This window comes from Zingiber officinale, chromosome 2B (assembly GCF_018446385.1).
Source record: "Zingiber officinale cultivar Zhangliang chromosome 2B, Zo_v1.1, whole genome shotgun sequence".
Classification (NCBI taxonomy): domain Eukaryota; kingdom Viridiplantae; phylum Streptophyta; class Magnoliopsida; order Zingiberales; family Zingiberaceae; genus Zingiber; species Zingiber officinale.
In genome coordinates, this window is record NC_055989.1 from 74,882,453 (window position 1) to 74,905,571 (window position 23,119).

A 23,119-nucleotide genomic window follows, 5' to 3' on the forward strand; every position below is an offset into this window, starting at 1 on the left:
TCAAAGAGAACATAAATAATAACAAGCGCACTGCCTCAGAAGGAACACCATTCATTTTCATTGTGCCGCATATCTCATAGAAGACCTCCAAGTGTTGGTTTGGGTCTTCATGCGGTCCTCCACCAAACTGATTTTGTTGCACTATAGAAATAATTGCAGGTTTAATCTCAAAATTGTTTGTTTTAACTGAAGGTCTTGAAATACTAGATCGAAAACCCCTAGCATAAGGTGCTGCATAATCCTTTAGTGGTCTATTAGCCATGATAGAATGTTCTTGTTCTTATAAATGTCTTTGCAGTATTTTTCTTCTATGAAATGTTCTGTCTATCTCAGGGTCTAGAGGAAGAAGTTCTCTTGTAAAATTAAATCTTCGCATACACAAGAACAAGATTACAAAATGATAGTTGTTCAAAAGAAAAAGAAAGAAGAACGAAATTGAATCAAAGACAAGAAAAACAGAGAAAAATTATATTAGAATGTTAAAAAATTAAAAGTGTAGAATTAGAATTGCAACAAGCAAGAAGTAGAAAAGGATACAAAAAAAAGTTATGAAAACAGAATTCTAAAAATTAGATTCAACTATACAAATAAAAAGAAAAGAAAAGAAAAATTATGTTTAGTCTAACTTAATTGATAATCCCTAATATTATAGCGCAGTCCCCGGTAACGGCGCCAAAAACTTGTTGACTCTCCGCAAGTGTACGGAAATATCGTAAGTAATAATAAAAGATATCGTATCCACAGGGACTGGAATAACCACTAAAGATGTCTTAATATGAATTATCTAAACATCTAATCAATCGATTCACAAAAGCAAAGTGAAACTATGAAAGGTAAAGATAGAAATAAAAGAACAAGAAACAAGAATAAGGGCAATGATAAGGGATGTTCTAGGAGTTTTGGTTTCTTTGTAAGATTATTAAATGTAAATGATCTACCAAATCTTATTCCTCAATTGTCCATTATTTGTAGAATGTTGTCGGTTCTCTCTTGTAATTGACTACCGGCCTAGGACTAAAATCTATACTTAAATGTGATCAATTAGGTATGAATCTATGTTGTCCTTACACGAGCTTGTTCCTGTCATGAACGTCCCTCGGATAATCAACATAGGAATTCACAATTCATCAATCGCATAAAGATACAAAGAATAATGTATACTCTCTATCCTACCCCCTTGAATAACTCTATTTCACCTTCAAGATCATCCCTCAAACATCCTTACACGGGCATATCTATCACGTACGTTCCTCAGAAAATTGAATGAGGAATTACCTCTACATGATCCACAAGATATCCAAACATTCAATCAAGCATGGTAATTAAGCCCTAATCACAACAATCCACACAAGAAAGAATGGATACAAACAGGGTAAAATCATAGAAATAGGAAATTGACATATCTACAAGAGTTTTACATCAAATCATCCTTACAATTACTCCATCCATCCTAGAACAAAGAAATCTACTCCATAAAATGGGGAAAGAAATCCAAAGAGAGGAAGATTACAAGCATTCTTAATCCTAAATCCATGAAGAGGAAGAAAGAAAGCTTATCTATGATGAAGAATCATCTCCGGATTCGATCCACAATCTTGGAGTCGAAGCGTTGAAGATCCGCCCTTGAATCACCGGAAAATCCCTCCAAGATGGTGGAGGAACGCCCAAATCTTGATTCCCCCCAAAAAGAGAGAAGATCTACCTTGAATTCATGAAGGAGGCTTTATATAGAGGGGAGGTTTGGGCACCACACGGCCCCGAGGCACGGCCGTGTGAGGTTCACACGGCCAAGGCCACTCCCTTCTCTGCCTACCTTACACGGTTGTGTGTAATACACGGTCGTGACATGCTTCTTCCACAACTCCCTTCGTATGGCCGTGTAGATCTACACGGCTTGCACTACCTCTGCCTCTAGAAACCTTGCACGGCCATGTGGTGCACATGGTCAGGGCCTTCTTGGTCTCTGGAAAACTTGCACGGTCGTGTGGTGTACACGGCCGAGGCTTTCTTGATCTCTGGAAACCTTACATGGTCGTGTGGTGTACACGGCATGACTCCTTTTGGCTTCAAATCTTGGCACGACCGTGTGAGGTTCACACGGTCGAGGCCACTTCCTTTTCTGCTACATCCACATGGCCAAGGATCTCCACATGGCCTGGGCAACCCCGATGGCAGGGTCGTGTGCGGTTCAGGTACAGTACCTTCCTCTCTAGCTTCTCTTGTAGATTTGGCCTCGAACATGAATCCTTCACCAAATTCGACCCCTGTATATAGAAAATGCACAAAGCAGATCTCCGAACAAAAAGAGTAAATATGCTAAAAGAAAAGCTGGAAGTATGAAAATGCATAGATAAAGCATGCTCAAAGTATGTGAATGTGCATCCAAACATGCTTAAAAGTGTATATAATCTACACACATCAGTTGACAGATGAAGACACCATCGGCCACCGATCTACTTCCAATGAGAATCTTTTGGAATATTTGTTGCATGCCTGGTTTAGGTTTAGGGGGGTTATAACTTTAGCAAAATAGTAATTGCACAATATAATTTCACTTTCACGTTGTAGCAGCTGCCCGATTTATAGCTGCTACATGTTGTAGCAATTACAACTTGAATCATAATACATTAAAATATATCAAACATGCGAACTATAATACTGGTATAAAAATGACAACAAGACAAATATAAATGTATATTAACTAATTTGAACTGTCCAAGTAACTACTACACGTTGTGGCAGCTAGGGTTTGTATGTTATAGCATAAATCATAATAATATATATTAGGATTAGAGGACATTATAATTTAAATTGAAATGACTTACCATTGAATGAATTGTGTGAAATAATATTTGGCAAAGTTTCTACAAATTATATAACCAAAAAATGGTAAAAAAAGATTGTTTGGACTGTCTAAGTAGCTACTACAATGTGTAGTAGCTAGATGTTAAAGTAGCTACTACAACGTGTAGCAGCTAACTATCCAAGGAATTTTATGTTATAGTATAAATCCTAATAATATATTAAGATTAAAGGGAATTACAACTTAAATTAAAATGATTTATCATCGAATCAATTGTGGGAAATTGAAATGACTGCTACAACATGCAGCAATTAACTATCCAAGTAGCTACTATACATTGTAGCAGTTAAATGTCCAAGTAGCTACTACACGTTATAGCAGGTGTCGGACTTGAACGTTGTAGCATAAATCCTAATAATATATTAGGATTAAAGGGAATTATAACTTATAATGAAACAAATTATCATTAGTTATGAAATGTGGAAAATAATGTTTGGCAAGTTCCCTACAAATTATACGACAAAAATGGTAAGAATATATTGTTTGGACTATCCAAGTAGCTGCTACACATTGTAGTAACTAAGACTTGTACGTTGTAGGATGAATCTTAATAAAAAAAATATTATATAGAGTTGTAAAACAGATAGTGGAGTGAAAAGACTTACGATTGAGAATGGAAAGAGGTGCTAAGCAAAGCAGCATCGGCTATGTTTACGGTAGCAATTTGGTGAGCTTCCAGCTAGCTCAAGAACAAGCATGCGACTTTAAGTTGTACTTAGCTTGCAGGCTTTGCTTTCCTTGTCGGCAGGAGAGAGATGCGATGGAAGACGATAATGAAGGAAGGAACAAGAGCGAGAGATAGAGAAAGGGAAATTTAGATTTAGAAAAAAGTCGAGCCACATGTTTTGAATAGAAGGTGGAAGGGGAGAGAGAATAAAAGGAATTTTTTTTACAAAAAAATCGAGTTGGCAACACCATGTATGCACGTCGCTCATGGTCATGCATGAAACATATATATATCGATGGCAAGTGATGGCGGTGCCACAACCTGGCCGGGATCGACGCTGAGTACGAGGGAGGGCTATCAAGAAGGGAGTGGTCAGTGGCCTCCTTCTTGCCTATCGATGAAAGCCGCTTCACCCAGGCCGACAAGCAAGGTGATGTCGGACCCGTCCACTCTGTCGAGGGTGTGGTAGCCTCATCGGCATCGCCTACAAAAGCGAAGGCTACTCCGTTTCCACCTCGTCCAATCCAATGTCGTCTGAGAGTAACGACCAGGAAAGTGGGGCAGTGACGAATCAGCAGCAATGGGTGACATCGAGCGGTTGACCGCACCGCGATCCTTCACGTGCGCAAGTTGTCGCTGAAGCTTCGTCCGCGAGTACCAGTGGCGCGCAGAGGCGAGTGATGTCGGAGGTGGTAAAAGGCGCTGGGAGCCGCAATCACTATCGATCCCACAGGAAGGCAACGACGACGGGCAGTGGATGGTTACAGTAGTGACAATAATGTAAAATAATCTCGAATTGATTTTCAATCAATTGAGATTTATTATATTTGACATCATAACCAAGATCGACATCACAATCAAGATCAATATGAATCAAATAGCAAAAATAATACTTTCAAATATAGTATATTTATCACTATGCTTATAAATTATGTCATATTTAATCTTTTTATTATTGCTTGGATAACTTGTATAAATAAGTCTATTGGCTTTAGTAAATACAGATCAAAGTATTATTCTCTATTCTATTTCTTTTCTTCATCTATTAGTTTCAACATTATATTAGAGCATAATGACCATAGTTGAAGCAAATCTGACAGCATCCTTGACCTCGACCTCGACCTCGACCTCGGCCTCTGAAACCTCCAATTTGATTTTGATAACCATGTTGGGGAGGAGACTAATTATGTTGATCAGGTTGTGGATCTTTGCTAATTATGTATGCCGATAAAGATAGAGAATCTGAGATCATTTGAGATTGATTTTCATTTTGTTTGTGAGTATGTGGCGACTTAACAACTTTCAGTTTCTTACATCTCCACTGAAGATCAAATTGTTGATATATTTACTAAGTTATTATCCAAACAACATTTCACCAAGTTAGTACTCAAACTCAATATTCAGGTACTCCCGTTAAGCTTGTCGGGGGTAATGACAATAATGAAAAATAATCTCGAATTTACTTCAGTCAATTAAGATTTATTATATTTAACATTACAGTCAAGATCGGCACAACAATCAAGATCGACATGAATCAAATAGTAAAAATAATACTTCCAAATTTATTATATTTATTACTATACTTATAAATTATATGTCATATTTACTTTTTCTATTATTATTTGGATAACTTGTATAAATAAATCGATTAACTTTAGTAAATATAGATGATAGAATTATTCTTTTTTCTATTTCTTTTCTTCATCTATTAATTTCATCATAGCCGTGATAGTGGGAGCAGAGGAAGAAGGAAGAGGATAATTTTCTTTAAACTTTGTTATTTTAATTAAAATTTTAGTAAATTAAATAAATCAATTCCTACTTAAACTCCTGTTTATAGTTGGAATAAACTAAATTAATTTAATCTAAAGTCCAATAAAATTATCTAAAATAATAAAAAATATTATCTGGTATTATTTACTTATACATACCACTATTAATAAAAAATAATAATAATAATTATTATTATTATATATTTTAAAATTTTTATTTTTAGAAATTTAAATAAATACAAATCAACGCTATTATAATTTTTTATACTTAAATTGAAAGTATGAATAAATATGTTATATCATTATATTTTTTCTATTTTTAATTTTGACAAACATAAAATAATTGAACCAAAAATAATAGAGTAAAATATTATCTTAGGTTATACACTGAAACCTCTAAACATATAAAATTTAAGTTTTATTTGGTCATCTAAAATATAAATTGAATCAAACATCCATAACTAATAACTAATATTAAATAATTATTATTAATCACATAATTATGATTATATACCACCTTAAATCAAAGGTTTATTAGAGAAATAAAAAAGTGCTCATGATTACCCCTCGATGTTATCAATATTCTTAAATTTATCATCCATTAAAAAAGTTATATCCTGTAATATTGACCTATCAGAAGTCAATAGATTACGGATGAATTAACACTAATTTACATCGGGTTCAATTTGGAAGATTCGATTTAATACGAACTCGAGTTAGTTGGGTTAGAATGACACCCAAACTAGAGATGTAAAATGGGCTGAGCCGCCTGTGACTCCGCTCGCCCAACATGACTTAGATCGTGCTTGGTGTCCGGCCTGTTTGACTTGTATAGCCCTAACGTCGGTCCGATCCGATTTATTGCCCCCTCCACAAATCACGCTGTCTCCACGAGCGGAAGCGGCGGCGCCACCAGAGAAGTAGAGTTCATCGCCACCTCCGCCGAGATTGGCTGCGTCCGTACGACCATACCAAAACGGTGATGAAGGCCTCCTGGCGTTACTTGTCGAGGACGAGACTCGATTTCCAGACCGACGAAAAGATCCGGCAGAAGGTGGCTATCATCCCCTGAAGCGGCTCCGCGACAAGATCGGCGAGTTTTAGAGCGTCCCCATCCGAGACATCTCTCTCAAGCTCCAGGAGGAGGAGGAGGAGGAGGAGGAGGGCGAGTGGCGCACGGACGTCGTGTTGGATGAGTCCCCCATCAAGGTCGATCTCTCCGATGGGTTCCATTCTTCTCCCTGTAAGCTAGCTTTCCCTAAATCCTCATGGTTTCAGAATTTTCACTAGTATACAATTTCAATTCCGTGTTTTTCTGATCGAAGCGCGTCAATTCAATTCTAGTTCTACATGCCTCTTTTGAACTTTTAATCTTCGCATACTGCTTCCGAAGTAACTGTTCTTTAGATAGCATTGCAGAAGGATATTATTATGATTCTTGTGTTATCATGTTGATTTGGAGGAAAGGATTTACCTTTGAACAACTACATTTGAGTTCTCCGATGATATTGCTTGTGGATCAACTCAGTGAGCAGAGGATTGTGATAGTAATTATAATTCTGGGGCTTTTAGTAAAAATTGTTTGAGCCTGGGTATTTTGATAATTTCCCATAGACCTCAGCGGACCTCCATTTCCAACCATGACGATGCCATGCTCCACCGCCCCTTCGCCGGCGGCCCTCTCCATCAACGGCCACCACGTCTCGCTGCTCCACCGCTGCACCACCCTCCACCATCTGAAGCAGCTCCAGACTTTCCTCCTCTCCCCGGGCCACGGACGCACCCAGTTCTACGCCCTCAAGCTCCTGCTCTTCTCTGCCCTCGTCCTTGCGGACATCCCCTACGCCAGCCTCATCTTCGACTCCCTCCCCGCTCCAAACGTCTTCCTCTACTCCACCCTCATCTCCGCCTACGCCTCCCACCCTGACCCTGACTCCCCCGCCGCCCTCCGCCTCTTCGCCGCCATGCTCTGCATTGCCCCGACCCTCGCTCCAACGAGTTCATCTATCCCTCCCTCCTCAAATCCTGCTCCGACCACCGCCTCGCCTGCTCCCTCCTCTCCAAGTCTAGATTCCACGACTTCACGGTCGTGCACACCGCACTCCTTGATTCCTACTCCAGGTTCTCTGACACCAATGCTGCCGGTATATGTTCAACGAAATGCCTCAGAGAAATGTGGTGTCTTGGATGGCTCTTCTCACCGGGTACATGTGAACAGGGCAGATGGGGAAATCGCTCTTCATGTTTGAAGAAATGCCTGATAAGGATGTCCCTGCCTGGAATGCAGTGATTTCTGGGTGCAACCAGAATGGTCTTTTCTTGGAGGCGCTTTCATTCTTCTCCAGGATGGTTTGGAGATGGTCGTCAATGGCAGTGATTTCTGCATCATGCCTGTTCTCCACCTGTGCACACCTTGGTATGCTCAGACTTGGGAAATCCCTCCATGGGTATGTCTTCAAAAACAGTATGGGAGATAGTCCCTTTGTTTGCAATGCGCTCATTGATATGCATGGCAAATGTGGCAATGTGAAGAAAGCAAGGTGGATTTTTTCTACAATGTCTGAGAAGAACATTACATCTTGGAATTCCATTATCAATTCCTTGGCTCTACAGGGACATAGCAGTTTGGCGATAGAAACCTTTTGTGAGATGGAACAAGAGGGTCCTCAACCTGATCAAGTCACTTTTATGGGGCTTCTGAATGCTTGTACTCATGCAGCATTGGTGGATGAAGGGCTTGGTTACTTCAATTCTATGACTCGAGACTATACAATTGATCCCGAGTTCGAGCATTATGGTTGTGTCATGGACCTTCTTAGCCGGACTGGTAGGTTTCATGTTGCAATGGATATCAATGATGGATATGAGAATTGAGCCTGATGAGGTTGTGTGGGGTTTTTTGCTCAATGTTGCAGGTGCCAAGGACTTGGCTGAATTGGCACTGAGGAAGCTACTTGAGCTCGAACCTAAGAGTGTGGACTATGGCTTCATGCTCGCAAATTTATACATTGAGTGTGGCAAATGGGAAGATGTTGGGAATGTCAGAAAGAGACTTAATCAACTGGGTGGGAAGTAGTTGCCAGGATGTAGTTGGATCTAGGTGGAAAAAAGGGTTCACCAGTTTTATTCTGGTGATACAATACTTCCTGAAGTGGGCAGATTTATGAGATCTTGGATGAATTAGTTGAATTAGTTGAATTGATGGAAGCATGATTTTTTCTGTCCACGGCATAATTTCTGCAAATATATAGCCTCAGATACCATTTTGCTAGATGTTGGAGTGTTCAGTCGAATCGTTATTGCTTTGAAAGGGTAGATTTTCGCATCCATGGCGAACATTTTTTGTTATGCCAACAACTTCAAGTTCCTGGTAAATTCTTTGTAACAACCTTACAAGATAATTAAGAATGTAGTTATTCTTTGATTGTTTTTAGGCGAAAAGCAAATTCATTCCTTTACAACACATTGAACTTGTTGATATCTTGCCTGAAGTTGTAATCTAGGTATTTTATCTGATTATCATTTCTTAGTCATTTAGAACCTCAGACAATGTATTTCAATTTCCAATCTTGTTCGTAATCTCAGTCCTTGCTCAAAGATAGACTTAAGAGATGCTTTACTTTATTTTCTATCCTATGAGAAAGTATCATATTTCTGTCTAGTTAAATGCTGTTATCATGTAGGTGGATGTGTTGCTGCTATTTGCGTCAAGAATGCCCAAATAAAGACGGTTGCGACTTGCAAGCCATTCATGGAATTCTCAGAGTGTTAAAGAAGCAAGAAGAGAATTGGCCGCTGAGATGGGTTGATTTTATGAGAATTGTTCAATTTTATTCAAATATAATAACTCCTAAATCATGAAAACTGATAAGGAAGAGATAAATATTCCTAAAAACCAAGTGCATCATGATCATCTACTACTCCATAATGCATGATGATGAAGAAGGAAGATATGTCCTGGTATTAAAAAAAAAAAGATGGAAAAGGAATGCAAACAAGACTTGCCATAGGTTGAAAATTAAAAGTTGATTTGTTCAACATTTTATCTTTGATTTTTCAAAACATATGTTTATGGATTTGTCTCCACAGAAATGATACTATTAGTCTAGATACTGTCATCAAAATCATCTTGATGCAATTTTATTTTGGGGATTTACCATGTGTTATAGTTGAAAGGCACAGTGCTCACCGTTCTTCTTGAGATCTTACTATGATCGTCAAGATTTTATGTGGGCATATAACAAAAGTTCCTTACTGCACAAGTCTTCTCCAAATTTGTAACCACTGGAGTTGCGCTTAAAATATGCAGTATACATTAAAAAGAAAATGCAAAACTGTGTAAATATGCCCTTACCACTTCAAATTTAGATTATAATTATGCCATTGAAAATTAAAATCTTAAATTAATATGAGAGATTGTTTCTATATTAATCATAATAAGTATATTGTGGTATATAATTTTAATTTAACATCATGTGAATTTGCATATTTTCTGATTGTCTTGGTATCTTATATCATATGAACCAAGCTTGCTTGTTTTCATACCTGTGGTAATTATTCTCCTTAAAATTTGCTTCGTTTTTTTTTTTATAGTAACTGAAGCAGCTCAAAGGAAGAAGGTATGATACAGCAAGTGCGGCAAATGGGAAGATGTAGTTGGATCGAGGTGGAAAAAATGGTTCACCAGTTTTATTCTAGTGATACAATCCATCCTGAAGTGGAGCAGATTTATGAGATCTTGGATGAAGTAGTTGAATCGATGGAAGCATGATTTTCTCTCCACTGCATAATTTTTGCACGTATATAGTTTCAGATACCATTTTGCCAAATGTTGGAGCAGTCAATCGAATCGTCATTGCTAGGAAAGGATTGATTTTCGCAGCCATGGCCAACAACTTGAAGTTCCTAGTAATTCTCTGTAACAACTTTACAAGATAATTAAGAATGTTGTTATTCTTCAATTTGTTTTTTAGGGGAAAAGCAAATTCATTCCTTTACAACACATTGAACTTGTGGACATGCTTGCCTGAAGTATCTAGGTATTTTATCTGATTATCATTTCTTAGTCATTTCGAACCACTGGCAATGTTCTTCAATTTCCAGTCTTGTTCGTAAATTTAGTCCTTGCGTGAAGATAGACTTGAGATGCTTTACTTCTTTATTATTTGAGAAAGTATCCTGTTCTGGTTAAAGGCTATTATAAAGTAGATTTGTTATATTAACGGTCCCTCTAGTGCTGGGTCAATATAGAGGGAGGTAAATATAAGTATATAGGTGTTAGACACATTGTGAGATAAATTCTAAGTTGTTAGTTTTTAAGAATCGACCTTTCGTCACTATGCTAGAGATGTCATACGTTCATTGTTTGTGCTACGTCCTGAGGACAGTTAAAAGTTAAAAAGTATTTTGGTAGCGAAAGATGGAATTATCACCTTGGTGATCCCTCTTGGGTGGCTTCTCACTGTCCGAAAGGGAAATAAATTATGGGGGACTTTGTCCAACAATAACAACGCATACAAGAACGGATTAAGGTAACCAGTAAAAAAATTTATACTAACTGAGAATTGATCATAGATCTATTGGTAATAATATTCTTGTATGAACTAAGTGTGTTAATCCATAGCCCGTGGGGCAAAGAAATGATCTTATTTTTGGTTCGAAGGTGACAAGATTTTTTTTTTTTTAAATATTTTACTTTTATTTTGAAATGTCCGAACTGCTTGAATCATCATTTTATCTCTCATGTTTTTTATTGCTGAGATAGAGTGATGAAATTTGTACGGGATGAGAATGGGTGGGATTCATATTAGATTTCATATTCTCTATATCTATATCTATTGGTCATCGAATATTTATCTCCATAATTAAAGAATCAAATATCTTTTATACTAATAATTTATTTTTTTTCTATCTCACTATTATCATTCAAGACATATTAAAATTAACATCATATTAAAAAATAAAATTATAATTAAAAAATAGATTAAATATTTATATAGCATGCTCCTAATATCAAAAAAAAAAAAAACATAGTTATTGAATTTTGGATTTAATTAGGCATTCGGGTTGAATATAGATAGTCCTTCCATATTTTTTTTCTATTCGGACTGAATATCAAATCTTTCATTAGGTTCGGAGAAAATTATCATCACTAACACCATATATAAAATTATAAATAAATTCATTGTTCGTAAATAAATTTAATATCCAACTTGATAAAAATTTATTTATATTTATTTAATATACATTTAATTAATTAAATCACCACTGCAAATTGAACTTACATTAATATCTGTTCTTTATCCAAAATAGTAAATAGCTAAAAAATATATTTATTAAACAAATTAATTAAATAAAAATTTATTATTTTTTAATAACGATATTGTCCTTCAAAAGACTGTATAATTATTTGTGATTAGTTAACCACAAACTAAAAAGTTCCTTTTATTCCCATTATTGTCCTTCAAAGTAAGGACCATATCTAACGACTAAACTTAAATTATGCCCCATAAAAGGAATAATGGCGACTTAAAATAGATTTGATTTATTTATTATTTTTTTTAAAAGTCCTATTAATAGCTAGTCTTAATTTTAAATTGTATTTATTAATTTAAATAGCACGAGAGTAGTTGGCTGCTTTGACTTACGGCATTGCCCAGCCTCACGTGGCCTGACTGGGGCCCCTGGTTTTAAGCCATAAACGTGGAGACAATCGATTGGGTTTACCAGCCGTGCCCCACACGCGCTGGCTATATTGGGTCGTCCTCAAGCGCGGCACGTGGCGGAGCGCGATCGACGTCTCCGGCTATAAATTCCGGACCGCCTCGCCGTTGACCGAATCCAATAAAAGGGAATTGAATAAAGTCGAGAAGAAGAAGAGGGCGCGCAGATTTGAATAAGAATGGCGTTCAGTTTGGCGCATCAGGTCGGGACTCTCCGGGGAACGCCGATGGTGATGGTGGAGACGGGGTCGGCGGTGAGGGCGGATCCCCACTCCGCGCCGGTGTCAGTCTGGAAGCCCCAGGCGGTGGACCGACGCTTCCGGATCCAGATCGGGGCTGGGCAGGCGGAGATCGAGACAGCGCCGGCAGCTTGTCCGGGAGGATCGACCGCGTTGCTCGGTCTGTCGGCGGCGCGCGACTCGCCGGTGGTGCCGGAGGTAGCGCAGCTGCCGGAGGCGGAGGTGAGGGAGCACCTTGGCGGGGGAGGGGCGGTGAAGGGGGTTCCCGTGTTCGTCATGATGCCGTTGGATACAGTGAGGCCTGGCGGGGGGCTGAACCGTAGGAAGGCGATGAACGCGAGCCTGATGGCGCTGAAGAACACCGGTGTGGAGGGGGTGATGGTCGACGTGTGGTGGGGGATGGTGGAGAAGGAGAGGCCGGGAGAGTACGATTGGCGCGGCTACGACGAGTTCATGGAAATGGCCTCCCGGATCGGGCTCAAGGTCCAGGCCGTCATGTCCTTCCATCAATGCGGCGGCAACGTCGGCGACAGCGTGACGTACGCCCTTTTCCCCCTTTCTCCCTTTCCTTTTTCACTTTTTCAGCAGCAATTTCCGTTTCTAAATCAGTTTCGAACCCTTTTTTTTTCTTTTCTTTTCGATCTCAAAATTAGCCAAAAATTTTCTGTTCTTTTAGGATGAACCCCTGTTCTTTACTTCTTAGAAACACAATTTCTTCTGAAAAATTATTGTCTTTCCGATCTAATGAAAAGAAGAAGAAGAAAAAAAAAAAGAATTTTTATTGGAATGATGCAGAATACCACTGCCAAACTGGGTTCTGGAGGAAATGGAGAAGGACCCGGACCTGGCCTACACCGACCAATGGGGCCGCCGCAACCCCGAGTACCTCTCCCTCGGCTGCGACGCCCTCCCCGTCCTCAAGGGCCGCTCCCCCGTCCAGTGCTACGCCGACTTCATGCGCGCCTTCCGCCACCGCTTCTCCCACCTCATCGGCTCCACCATCATCGTAAGCTTCCGGAGAATCGATCGGCCTATCCATTAAAAGATCTTTTTTTTAGGGATTTAATTCGAATTATGCTTTGCTATGCAGGAGATTCAAGTGGGCATGGGTCCCGCCGGCGAGCTGAGGTACCCGTCGTACCCCGAATCCGACGGCACCTGGAAATTCCCCGGCATCGGAGCATTTCAATGCTACGATAAGGTAGCGATGTGAAAATTCTCTGTTCCTCGATTTGATTGATCTTAAAAATTGAAATTTTGGAGGAATTCTTTCGATGATTGCAGTACATGTTGAACAACCTGAAGACCGCTGCGGAGGCGGCAGGGAAGACGGAGTGGGGCCATGGCGGGCCTTCCGACGCAGGCGGCTACAACAACTGGCCGGAAGACACCGCCTTCTTCCGCCACGACGGCGGTTGGAACGGGGCTTACGGGGAGTTCTTTCTGTCCTGGTACTCTCAGATGCTCCTCGATCACGGCGAGCGCATCGTCTCCTCCGCCACCTCTGTATTCGACTCTGCCGGCGTCAAGATCTCCGTCAAGGTGGCCGGCATCCACTGGCACTACGCCACCCGGTCGCACGCCCCCGAGCTCACCGCCGGCTACTACAACACCCGCTACCGCGACGGATACCTCCCCATCGCCCGCATGCTGGGCCGGCACGGCGCCGTGTTCAACTTCACCTGCGTGGAGATGCGCGACGGCGAGCAGCCCGGCGAGGCGGCGTGTCAGCCGGAGGAGCTCGTCAGGCAGGTGGCGGCGGCAGCGCGGGAGGCCGGCGTGGAGCTGGCTGGCGAGAACGCGCTGCCGAGGTACGACGAGACGGCGCATGAGCAGATAGTGAAGGCCGCGGCCGGGGATTCGGAGAAGATGGCGGCCTTCACGTACCTCCGGATGGGGCCCGACCTGTTCCATCCGGACAACTGGAGGAGGTTCGTGGCGTTCGTCAAGACCATGGCGGAGGACAGGGGAGGCTCGGTGGACCGCTGCCGCGAGATGGTGGAGAGGGAGGCGGAGCTCTCGGTCCACGCCACCGTGCCGCTCGGCGAGGAGGCTGCCGCAGCCCTCACGTGCGCTTAGATATTCAAAACAATTCGACCCTAAAACGCAATTTAAATTCCTTTTAAAAGCATCTGTAAACTTAAATGCATTAAATATTTGCATTATAAAATGGAATATAATTTCTTTTTATTATTCATGTTCTAGAATATTCATTCTATGTTCTAGAATATTCATTCTTATTAAAATTTAAATTATGATGCTCTTATGTATTTATTTTCTTAAATATTTTACCACTATACACTCATGGGAGAATTGTTTTTATTATTGATAAGCCAGTGAGAAGTAGTTCGTGCTCTTGCAAATATTTTCGTGCAAAATATAAATTATTATTAATATCTTTATCGAGCGTATTTATTGGAGATTTAAAGAGAATTATATTAAATATGGCATTAATTAAATAAACACGTTTAGGCAAATGGGGCTGGTGGGCCTAATGGACTTTCATATTGGGCTAACAATCGGCCCATTACGCCCATCAGTTTTGCATCGCGTTTAAGCAGTACGGTCTCGTCGATAGATCTTTCCCAAAACGGACGCAGTTCGATCGGCAATCCACCCAAAATCGCAGTTCGAAAATTGAAAGAGCGGCGATTCTGGCGAAAGGACAGATTCAGCTTCCTGATCGTCTTCCGAAATGGGTTTCCTCGAAGATTTCCGAGCTAGTAAGCTGAAACCCTAATCGTGCAACTGGTTCTCTCTTCTTTTTTTTTTCTCTTCCCGGTCTCATCTACTTCTTTCCTTGTTTCTGTTCCACCTCGATTTTTCGTCGTTTCATGCCTTCTTTTCTGCACCCTCACTGCCTTGTAAAAATTATGCCTTGTATCTTTATCGCGAAAATGATGTGCTTCGGTTAAAATAATATCTCGCGCAAAAACATCTTTCTCCGTGCATATCTTATGAACAATATTGAAATGAGTACTAGTAATCGAGAAGTTAAGATTTTTTAAAGTATTGTTTGCTCGGTGTAAAACACACACTCTGTGTGATCTTCTGGCACTTTGGGGAGTGCGTACGAGGTAGTTGTCTAAGTTTTAGATAGAAATAGATAAATAGAAGGAAAGATGTATTTTTGGATAAGTAATTACTAGTTATGTTATGTTTCTTCCTTCCGCCCCTCATTCATTATGTTTTCGATGATTAATATCTATTATCTTCACAATTCAGACACACTTTGTTATGAAAGAGAACTTCATATTTTTACTTGGTGAAAAATAACAAATAAGTTTTTGTTTCTTTAGAATGCACTTTCTTGTCCACTAACAGTACATAATATATTAAAATGGGATGAAGATAGATCAAACCCCAACTTATATACCACTCCTGGAGTGCACTGTCCGACCTAATGTATCTCCACTCCATTTAATTATTGGGTTTCAAGCCATTTTTAATCATGCATTTTAATCAGCACAAACTTTAGAAGCTCCACCCATTTAACTATTACTGTTCAAGACACTTTTAATCTTATCAAATAATAGTTACAAGTTATCCAAAACTCTTATTTCTAAAAAATTTATTGTCTATGTAATTTAGATACCCTCTTAGTTTTTATTTTAATATTTGTTCTATAACATTCTTAACCCTTTTCTCTCTTTAGTTTGTTTTGTAAACAAACAACATACACGGTTGATTTTAGAGAATGTGTGTATGTACTCTTCTGGATTCGAAGCCCATTTTTTTGTTATATAAGTTCATTAACTAGATTTTTCATTGGTCGCACCACATTGCGGTCTGGGTAGCTACCTCGCTAGAATTGGAAGAGGACTGTGTCCCATAGTGACTAAGTTGTTTCCATTATAGGGCTGTTTCAAAACGTTGTTCAGGTGAACCATATAAGTGGCTCAGGCTGGTTGATTAGAGCAAAACCAATTCATTTTTAGCAATTGGCTTGAATACAACAATAAAATTCTAGTTACCTAATTAGCCAACCCCACTTGATTGTGAGGAATAAAGTAAAGAGAGTGATGATGAGAAATTTAATGAGTACTTTTTTAGTTTTTCACCTCCTAGAGAAACTGGACTCTAGATTTAATTGATATAAACTTACTTGATTTTGCTCGTAGTGTCACTAATTGTCCATATTTTAATATTATAGCATGACACTTGCTATTCATATTTTGATATTGGTATGTGCTATACTAACTAAAAAATGGGAGTTAAATCTTAAAGAGTATATAAACTTTTATGCTATATTATTATGTCCTTTTTCCTGCAATGTGAAATATGATTTGTTTTGTTATTGCTATGTGGATACTTATCAATTATCACTTGTTTACTTGGAATTATAAACTTGCTTTGAATGTGTAATGCACTTTGTTAGATATATGTTACTTATTTTAATGATAATAGCATTCTATTTTCTTTTAATATGGACCACTTAGGTGCCCACCTACTGCCTAGGTACTAGGCAGTGAGCCGAATGTCTATTGTCTAAGGTTGCCTTTCAAAGGATTGTTGCACCATACCAATCTTAATATGGCAATATTGTTGTGGTTGTTTATTTTCTTTATAGCTTACCTTTACTACTTTTGATCCAATTGCTTTATTTTACCTTAATCTCTTAATTAATTTTGTTTTTCTCTTTTCCCCTTCGTTGTACATAATTGACTATATAGATTATCACATAATTACTAGTCCTTGCCTTTTTCTTGCTAAGTTATACCTATTAATGTTTTCTTCATTTTTGTAACTTTACTATTGTGTTTTTATAAAATTACACCTTTAAACTATCTTTGATAAAAAAAAAGGTATCTATCTCTATTTGGCATAAAAATGAATCTATATTTATATACCAAATATTCTCTCTCTCTCTCCTTGTTTCATACTTCTACAAAGCAGTGTATATTATTTTTAATTTATACCATATGCTTTTTGTAAAATTAGGAACTATTTTTTTCTTCTGTTCTCACTGCTTACTTTTAACAGCACTAGCCAATGTTAATTAGGTGTTCTCTTGGTTTAAGTTTCCCCTTCTTACTCAATTTTTTTATTACCTTTACTGAGTGTTGAGTAGAAGATCGGATGCATATAAGAATCAGAATCCTCATTTTGTTCCTATTTGCTTGCCTTGCGTACTTTTCATTTAGTGTTTCTTTGTTTTCTCCAGGTGTTGAATCCGTACCAGCTATGCTTCAACGCAATTATGCTCTAATGCGAGATCTAGACAAAAGCTTATTAGGTATGATTTTTTTATTCTTGTTTACATTAAGACAATATTTCATACGAGTTATGAACTGATATGTATTATCATGGTATAGTGGCTTGGTGACACTGCCTATCAATTTTAATATATGAGATTTAAAATGCATGAACTTTTTCCTGTTTGTTTTTATCTGCCCTCTAGTTTATGTAAGATGCCAATTTACATGCCCAAGTTCATAGTAACTTATTTAATCTTATAAACTCTATTTATTAGCCCATAACTTTCTATTTGGTACTACAATCTTCCTCATTTAAAGGCTTGATACCCTTGTCGAGATCCAAATCCAGCTCATAGCCCATAATCATTCTAATCAGCAACAATTGTATCCCGATGGTGGCTTTGCTATTGCATAGTAACCTTTTCTAAATAGCTCACATGCTTAGGATTACATTTACTATGTCAAGAAAATGGAATGAAATAGGACTGATGGAATAAAACAAGATTGGTCTTGGTGGTGTTTTCACTAAGATATTTTCCATTGTTGTGGTATGTTATAAAGAATGCAATTCTTATATATGTATTTACGTCCATTTTCATTTTCCCCACTTTACAACTCAGGGTTAACGAAGTTGATTTTGCCTACATTTTTAATTGCTTATATACGTGTTTATAGATAAAAAGGGCCGCCCATGAAACTCCCGTCAACGTGGTTCCCAGTGCCTTACCTTGCTTTGCAAGAGACTATTTTTGAGACTCGAACCCATGACCTCTAGGTCACACGGCATTAATTTTACCGTTGTGCAAGGCTCCCTTCATATGCTAGCTAATAAAAATGCATGCCCACATTTTAGGGTCACACAGTTTTGAGGTTGCTCAATTGTGCATTTTGCCCGCCTATAGTAGTGTTGTCCAGTAGCTTTCTTGTTTCTCATATAAGAAACCATTAATTCCTTAAGCACATGTGGATGACCAGTAGAGCCGTCAATTTGGGTTGGGCTCATCCGGTTGACTTGCTCCGCCAAACAATTTTTTATCAACTCATTTTAAGGCGAACGATGGTTGGCTCACAGGTTGAGAAAAAAAAATCTTCTAAAAGTTAAGACTAAAAGTGGAAAACTGACGCCTAATCCACAATTCAAACTTAAAAATTCCAAACTTTTTCATATATATTTTTATTATTTTATATTTTTTGACAAGCTTGTGGGCTGACCCGCAATCCGTTTTTGGGTTGGGTTGGGGATTTCCCAATCCGCTAGGATGGTGGGCTGCCCTACCCCGTCATATGACGGGTCGGCCCGCCTCGCTACGGATTGGCCTATTTGACAGCACTAATGACCAATGAATGTCATTACTTATTGACCACAAATGGCTAAACTCATCCCTGAACACAGCAAATTATCAAAATAAAATCAAGCAAAAACATTAAAGGATAGTCTAGATTTAACCCAAAAGTTCATCTTAACTTACATCAATCATTTAGTTCATTATCTGGTGATTTAGGATGAGAAACATGAATATATATGTTGAAGTAAAGTTCCTTTCCTCAACTATTGCTATTCTAGATTTGGTGAAGTCAAACCAGTGGCTGTAAGTAGGAAAATATCGTAACTGCTTGTTTAATTGTAGGTGGATTGTGATGTGGAACACTCATAAACTCCAACTAGGTTCCATGTTTCAGGTTTCTAGTCAATAGGTGCCAGCTTCCACATGCAATGATGCATATAGGCCCTTGATATAAAAATCCTTTTTTGCATGGAAGTCAGTATTAAAGGGCAACTTGGTGCACGAAGCTCCCGTCAATGCATAGTTCTGGGGAAGGGTCTATTATATGCAGTCTTACATGCTTTGCAAGAGGTTATTTTCGAGACTCGAGCCAGTAACCTCAAAATTGTGCTGGTAGATATTGATTGTTTGTTTTTTTGACATAGTAGAGTTCTTCAAGATTGTTACCATATATAGGAGGTCTATATGATGGTAGCAATTTTTGAATTGCACAAGATTAGTTTGCGCTTTGACTACGGTTGGGTGTGCACAATGAATCTAAGTTCCTTGTTCTGTTGCTTTTTCTACTGAATCAGTGATTGAGTGGGCATATTTCTTACGAGGGATGGAAAACAAGAAAGAAATAAAGTGATAAATTTCTCAGTGTCACTTTTTCTTTGTTTTCTTTGGTAGAAATGAGGTAGGGAAAGAAAAGGTAGGGGAAATTTTCCCTAGGTTTCCTTATGCTGCTTCTATTTTATCTGGATGGAAAATTCACTTATGCAAAAAGAACAGCCCGGTGCACGAAGCTCCAGTCATGCGGGGTCCGGGGAAGGATCCATTGTATGCAATCTTATCCTCTTTTTGCAAGAGGTTGTTTCCATGATTCGAACACGTGACCTTTTGATCATAAAGCAACAACTTTACCGTTGCGCCAAGGCTCCCCTTCAAAATTCACTTATGCAATGGAGTTCAAATCCAAACTTTACAAAAATAAAAATTTAGCTGGTTCCTTCCTTTGTAACCAATGCTAGGATTTTTGGTTATGACATCTGCCTTTAGGGGGATGATGCCTTGACAGTAGTCAATCTGGCATTTAACATAACTAGAATGTGAAACAGAACTTGGCATTTAACATGACAAGAAAAATGAATTTGCAGTAGCTTATTAGCTTCTCTTGTGCTTGACAATTGGCCACAATACACCTTTAGGAACATTTTTAATATCTTTGGTGCAATTTGAAGCTGTAAATTGTTAAAGCCAACACCATGTTTCTAATATAAGTGGGCATAAAGCCATAGAATCATTCACTATGTTGATATACACAGGTACTTAAAATCATGCTAAGAAAATTTGCTGGCCTTTGGCAATTTCTCTCAAATCTGTAACTGATTTCTCTGTTGAATATTGATTAATTTGTGTATTAATGTGATCCCTCTTGCAGGAGTTCGTCAGCAAAATGAGCAGCGCTGTGAGCAAGAAATAAATGATATTAAACGGAGAATAGAATCTGGTAACATTCAACCTGATGCATCATTATTCAAATTTTCAGATGAGGCCCTTGACGAGCAGAAGCATTGCATTAGAATTGCTGATGAAAAGGTGGCTTTGGCCACTCAAGCATATGATATGGTACATACCCTATTCTTTATGGCCCCACATAATGTAATTATTCACATTGGTAATAGCAGGGTCTCAAACATTTGTTATACAACCACTAAACATTAAGTAGTTTAATTTCTGTTATAGAAATTGTACATCCTTAGTGCAATTGTATTTACTTATTTTGAGAATAAAATCATGAAAATGACAGTCAATATTAGTTGACATTCTGAAATGTATTGTTTCGGTCGTCGGTTAATTCTAGTACTATGTTGGCATGGGTAATTGTTATTGCATTGACACAATTTCATTGGCTCCAAGTTAGGCGGGTTGTCTTGGTTGACACCATCTAGAACTGAAACACTGACAGCCTATATACTGAATCCACAGGGAGGGAGAGAAATGCTCATATCTCGAGAAGCTCTCCTTTGTTTATCTCAGTAGAGAGGATTCAAAATCCCTCTCCAGTGATTTTTTTTCTTCTCTAAGTTCATATCCACCTAATGAAGTGGATTTGGTTCTTATGGGAGTGAGCTTGATATATATACCTAATGCCAGGTCTCTACTTATATTTGTCAAACCATTTTCTTGTGCTGCTCTTAAATTATTTTTGCCAAGTTAATGGTTGGCCTCTGCTTCCTAATAAGTTTTGTTGTGTGCAACATTTTTGGCTGAAAAATTAGCCAAGGCTTTTCATTAAATTTTTTTTTGTTGGCCGAGGTGAGTGCTGGTACACCAGCTGCAATCTGCTTTTTTTATCATGCTTTTTTTCTTCTTTCTTTTTTGCCATATTTAGCAGATTAGGTGAGTATTATTTATTCTTTTCCGTGGCTTTGACTAGGTAATTAGTATCATTCTCTATTCTGATCTCAGTTTCACTCTAGGTGGATGCTCACATCCAACAACTTGATCAATATTTGAGAAAGATTGAAGAAATTCGGCGAGGTGGCTAACTAAAATTTTGTTTTGCATGTGCGAAAGTTTGCATGTCTAAACTAGCAAATGCGTTACTATTTTCTTGTATTTTGATTGGTAGAACGAGAACTTGCAGCAGCAGCTGCTGCTGCAGGTGCCTCAAATGCTGAGGGTAACACAAGATCTGGAAGGGGTGAAGGTGGCCGAGGGGGTCGTAAAAAGTATTCCATGTTTGGCTATTTTTTATCTTTCATAAATTAATCAAATTTACAATTTCAAACATTTGCTTGACGCTCCTTGTCTGGCCACAGATCATGGTTAGCAGCTGAACAACCAGCGATTGAGTTGGAGCTGCCTGTGGATCCGAACGAGCCCAGATACTGTGTCTGCCACCAAGTTAGCTACGGCAACATGGTTGCTTGTGACAACCCCAGTGTATGCTATCCTTGTCCTTCTTTCCAAGCTCTGTGTTCCATTTGCAGTGGTTCGATCTACAACTGCATATTGTTTTACTGTAGTGCCAGATAGAATGGTTTCATTTTGAGTGTGTTGGGCTCAAAGAGCATCCCAAGGGCAAATGGTACTGTCCCAACTGTGTTGGACTGCAAAAGCGCCGCAAAGGCAAGTGAACGGTTAGTTTTGCCACTTCAAAACATCTCGAGGTCATGGATGGGTTAACTTATATAGAAATCAATTGGCTTTTCGTAACCTCCACCTTTTGTACAGGGCCCAACTAGCCATTTCAAAGACAACTTTATGGTTTATGTTTCAATTTGTGAATTTACTATCTTTTAGTTAGAAGATAACTTTAAACTTTTGATTTGGACCCATTTTTTTGTTTTCTTTACAATCTTTGTAAGTTATAGGATATAGTTTGGAAGAAGAGTATGTCGTCAGTTGTGACCCAGCTCTTTATGTTGTCTTTGAGAGCAATAAAACAACTTCAACTTAACTATTTGTATCTAGACGTATGATTTGTACGAGATGTTTAATTTTCTGGGTCATGTATGCTAGCGTTCTAGTAGCCAATGTATCGGATTAACAAAAGATTTTTATATGCTTCTACTTGATGATAAGAAAGTGAACAACTGAGCTCTTTGCCACTTAAGGATATTAGAAAGTTTGTTTTTGATTCAGAAAGTCATTTGTCTAAAGCTCTTTAGTGGCCATATAATCGTCATACAAGTTATATAGAAGTGGAAATGGTTACCTTGAAGCTTTAATAGGGCAAATGGTCTTGTTTCATTTTTCATTTTATTTTCAATATTATAAAAGAGAAATTTTTTGGTGTAATAATATAGTTGTTTTCATATCATTTTGAAGTAACGGGTTTGAATTGTGGCAATAGCAAAATACACAGTGAAGTGGCGGACAATAAACCCAATGCAATCTAATCTTTCTTTGCGATCTGTATTGACTGGAGTTTTATGCATCAGGTTGTTCTTTTATATTATTTTCGGTATAAAATGCTGGTGGATGTCACTCCTAACTTACAAGCTATGAAAGTGGCTTATTTTGTCCAATCTTATCTTGACATGAAAACGGCTTGCAAAGTGATCTCTTGTTTGATCTTTTTATAAGTATGAAATAATATTATGTAATAGGGTTATGTAATAGGGTTTTGACTAAATTGTTTTTGTTTTTTTTTTATGATTTT

The 23,119-nt window shown here is 38.4% G+C and overlaps 2 protein-coding genes and 1 pseudogene across 6 annotated transcripts; all 3 read left to right on the forward strand.

Annotated features, from left to right (window-relative positions):
- Nucleotides 1-6,140: 6,140 nt before the first annotated feature.
- LOC122045900 lies at nucleotides 6,141-10,381 on the forward strand (annotated as a pseudogene).
- A 1,811-nt stretch (nucleotides 10,382-12,192) lies between these two features.
- Nucleotides 12,193-14,363, forward strand: LOC122049193 (beta-amylase 1, chloroplastic-like). Its single transcript, XM_042610619.1, has 4 exons — nucleotides 12,193-12,802; nucleotides 13,059-13,269; nucleotides 13,354-13,464; nucleotides 13,548-14,363. The coding sequence occupies exons 1-4, from the start codon at nucleotides 12,204-12,206 to the stop codon at nucleotides 14,340-14,342; spliced, it is 1,716 nt and encodes a 571-aa protein (XP_042466553.1). The 5' UTR covers nucleotides 12,193-12,203; the 3' UTR covers nucleotides 14,343-14,363.
- A 476-nt stretch (nucleotides 14,364-14,839) lies between these two features.
- LOC122045902 (PHD finger protein ING1-like) lies at nucleotides 14,840-22,414 on the forward strand. 5 transcript variants are annotated; one of them, XM_042606322.1, is made up of 8 exons: nucleotides 14,840-14,986; nucleotides 17,428-17,499; nucleotides 20,390-20,577; nucleotides 21,432-21,492; nucleotides 21,584-21,692; nucleotides 21,774-21,897; nucleotides 21,981-22,094; nucleotides 22,189-22,414. In XM_042606322.1, the coding sequence occupies exons 1-7, from the start codon at nucleotides 14,959-14,961 to the stop codon at nucleotides 22,089-22,091; spliced, it is 693 nt and encodes a 230-aa protein (XP_042462256.1). In that variant the 5' UTR covers nucleotides 14,840-14,958; the 3' UTR covers nucleotides 22,092-22,094; nucleotides 22,189-22,414. The 5 variants fall into 5 exon arrangements, with proteins under 5 accessions (XP_042462256.1, XP_042462258.1, XP_042462259.1 ...); XM_042606324.1 differs by having other exon boundaries at nucleotides 21,584-21,683; XM_042606325.1 differs by having other exon boundaries at nucleotides 20,390-20,416; nucleotides 20,498-20,577; nucleotides 21,981-22,414.
- Nucleotides 22,415-23,119: the final 705 nt, after the last annotated feature.

Bases quoted from the DNA above. Each gene is read 5' to 3' on its own strand.
- LOC122049193 (XM_042610619.1), top strand. From the start codon at position 12,204: ATGGCGTTCAGTTTGGCGCATCAGGTCGGGACTCTCCGGGGAACGCCG. The intron at 13,270-13,353 runs GTAAGCTTCCGG...TTTGCTATGCAG, and splicing joins TCATCGGCTCCACCATCATC to GAGATTCAAGTGGGCATGGG. The intron at 13,465-13,547 runs GTAGCGATGTGA...CGATGATTGCAG, and splicing joins CATTTCAATGCTACGATAAG to TACATGTTGAACAACCTGAA.
- LOC122045902 (XM_042606321.1), top strand. From the start codon at position 14,959: ATGGGTTTCCTCGAAGATTTCCGAGCTA. The intron at 17,500-20,389 runs GTATGATTTTTT...TCCCTCTTGCAG, and splicing joins TCTAGACAAAAGCTTATTAG to GAGTTCGTCAGCAAAATGAG. The intron at 21,493-21,583 runs GTGGCTAACTAA...TTTGATTGGTAG, and splicing joins GATTGAAGAAATTCGGCGAG to AACGAGAACTTGCAGCAGCA.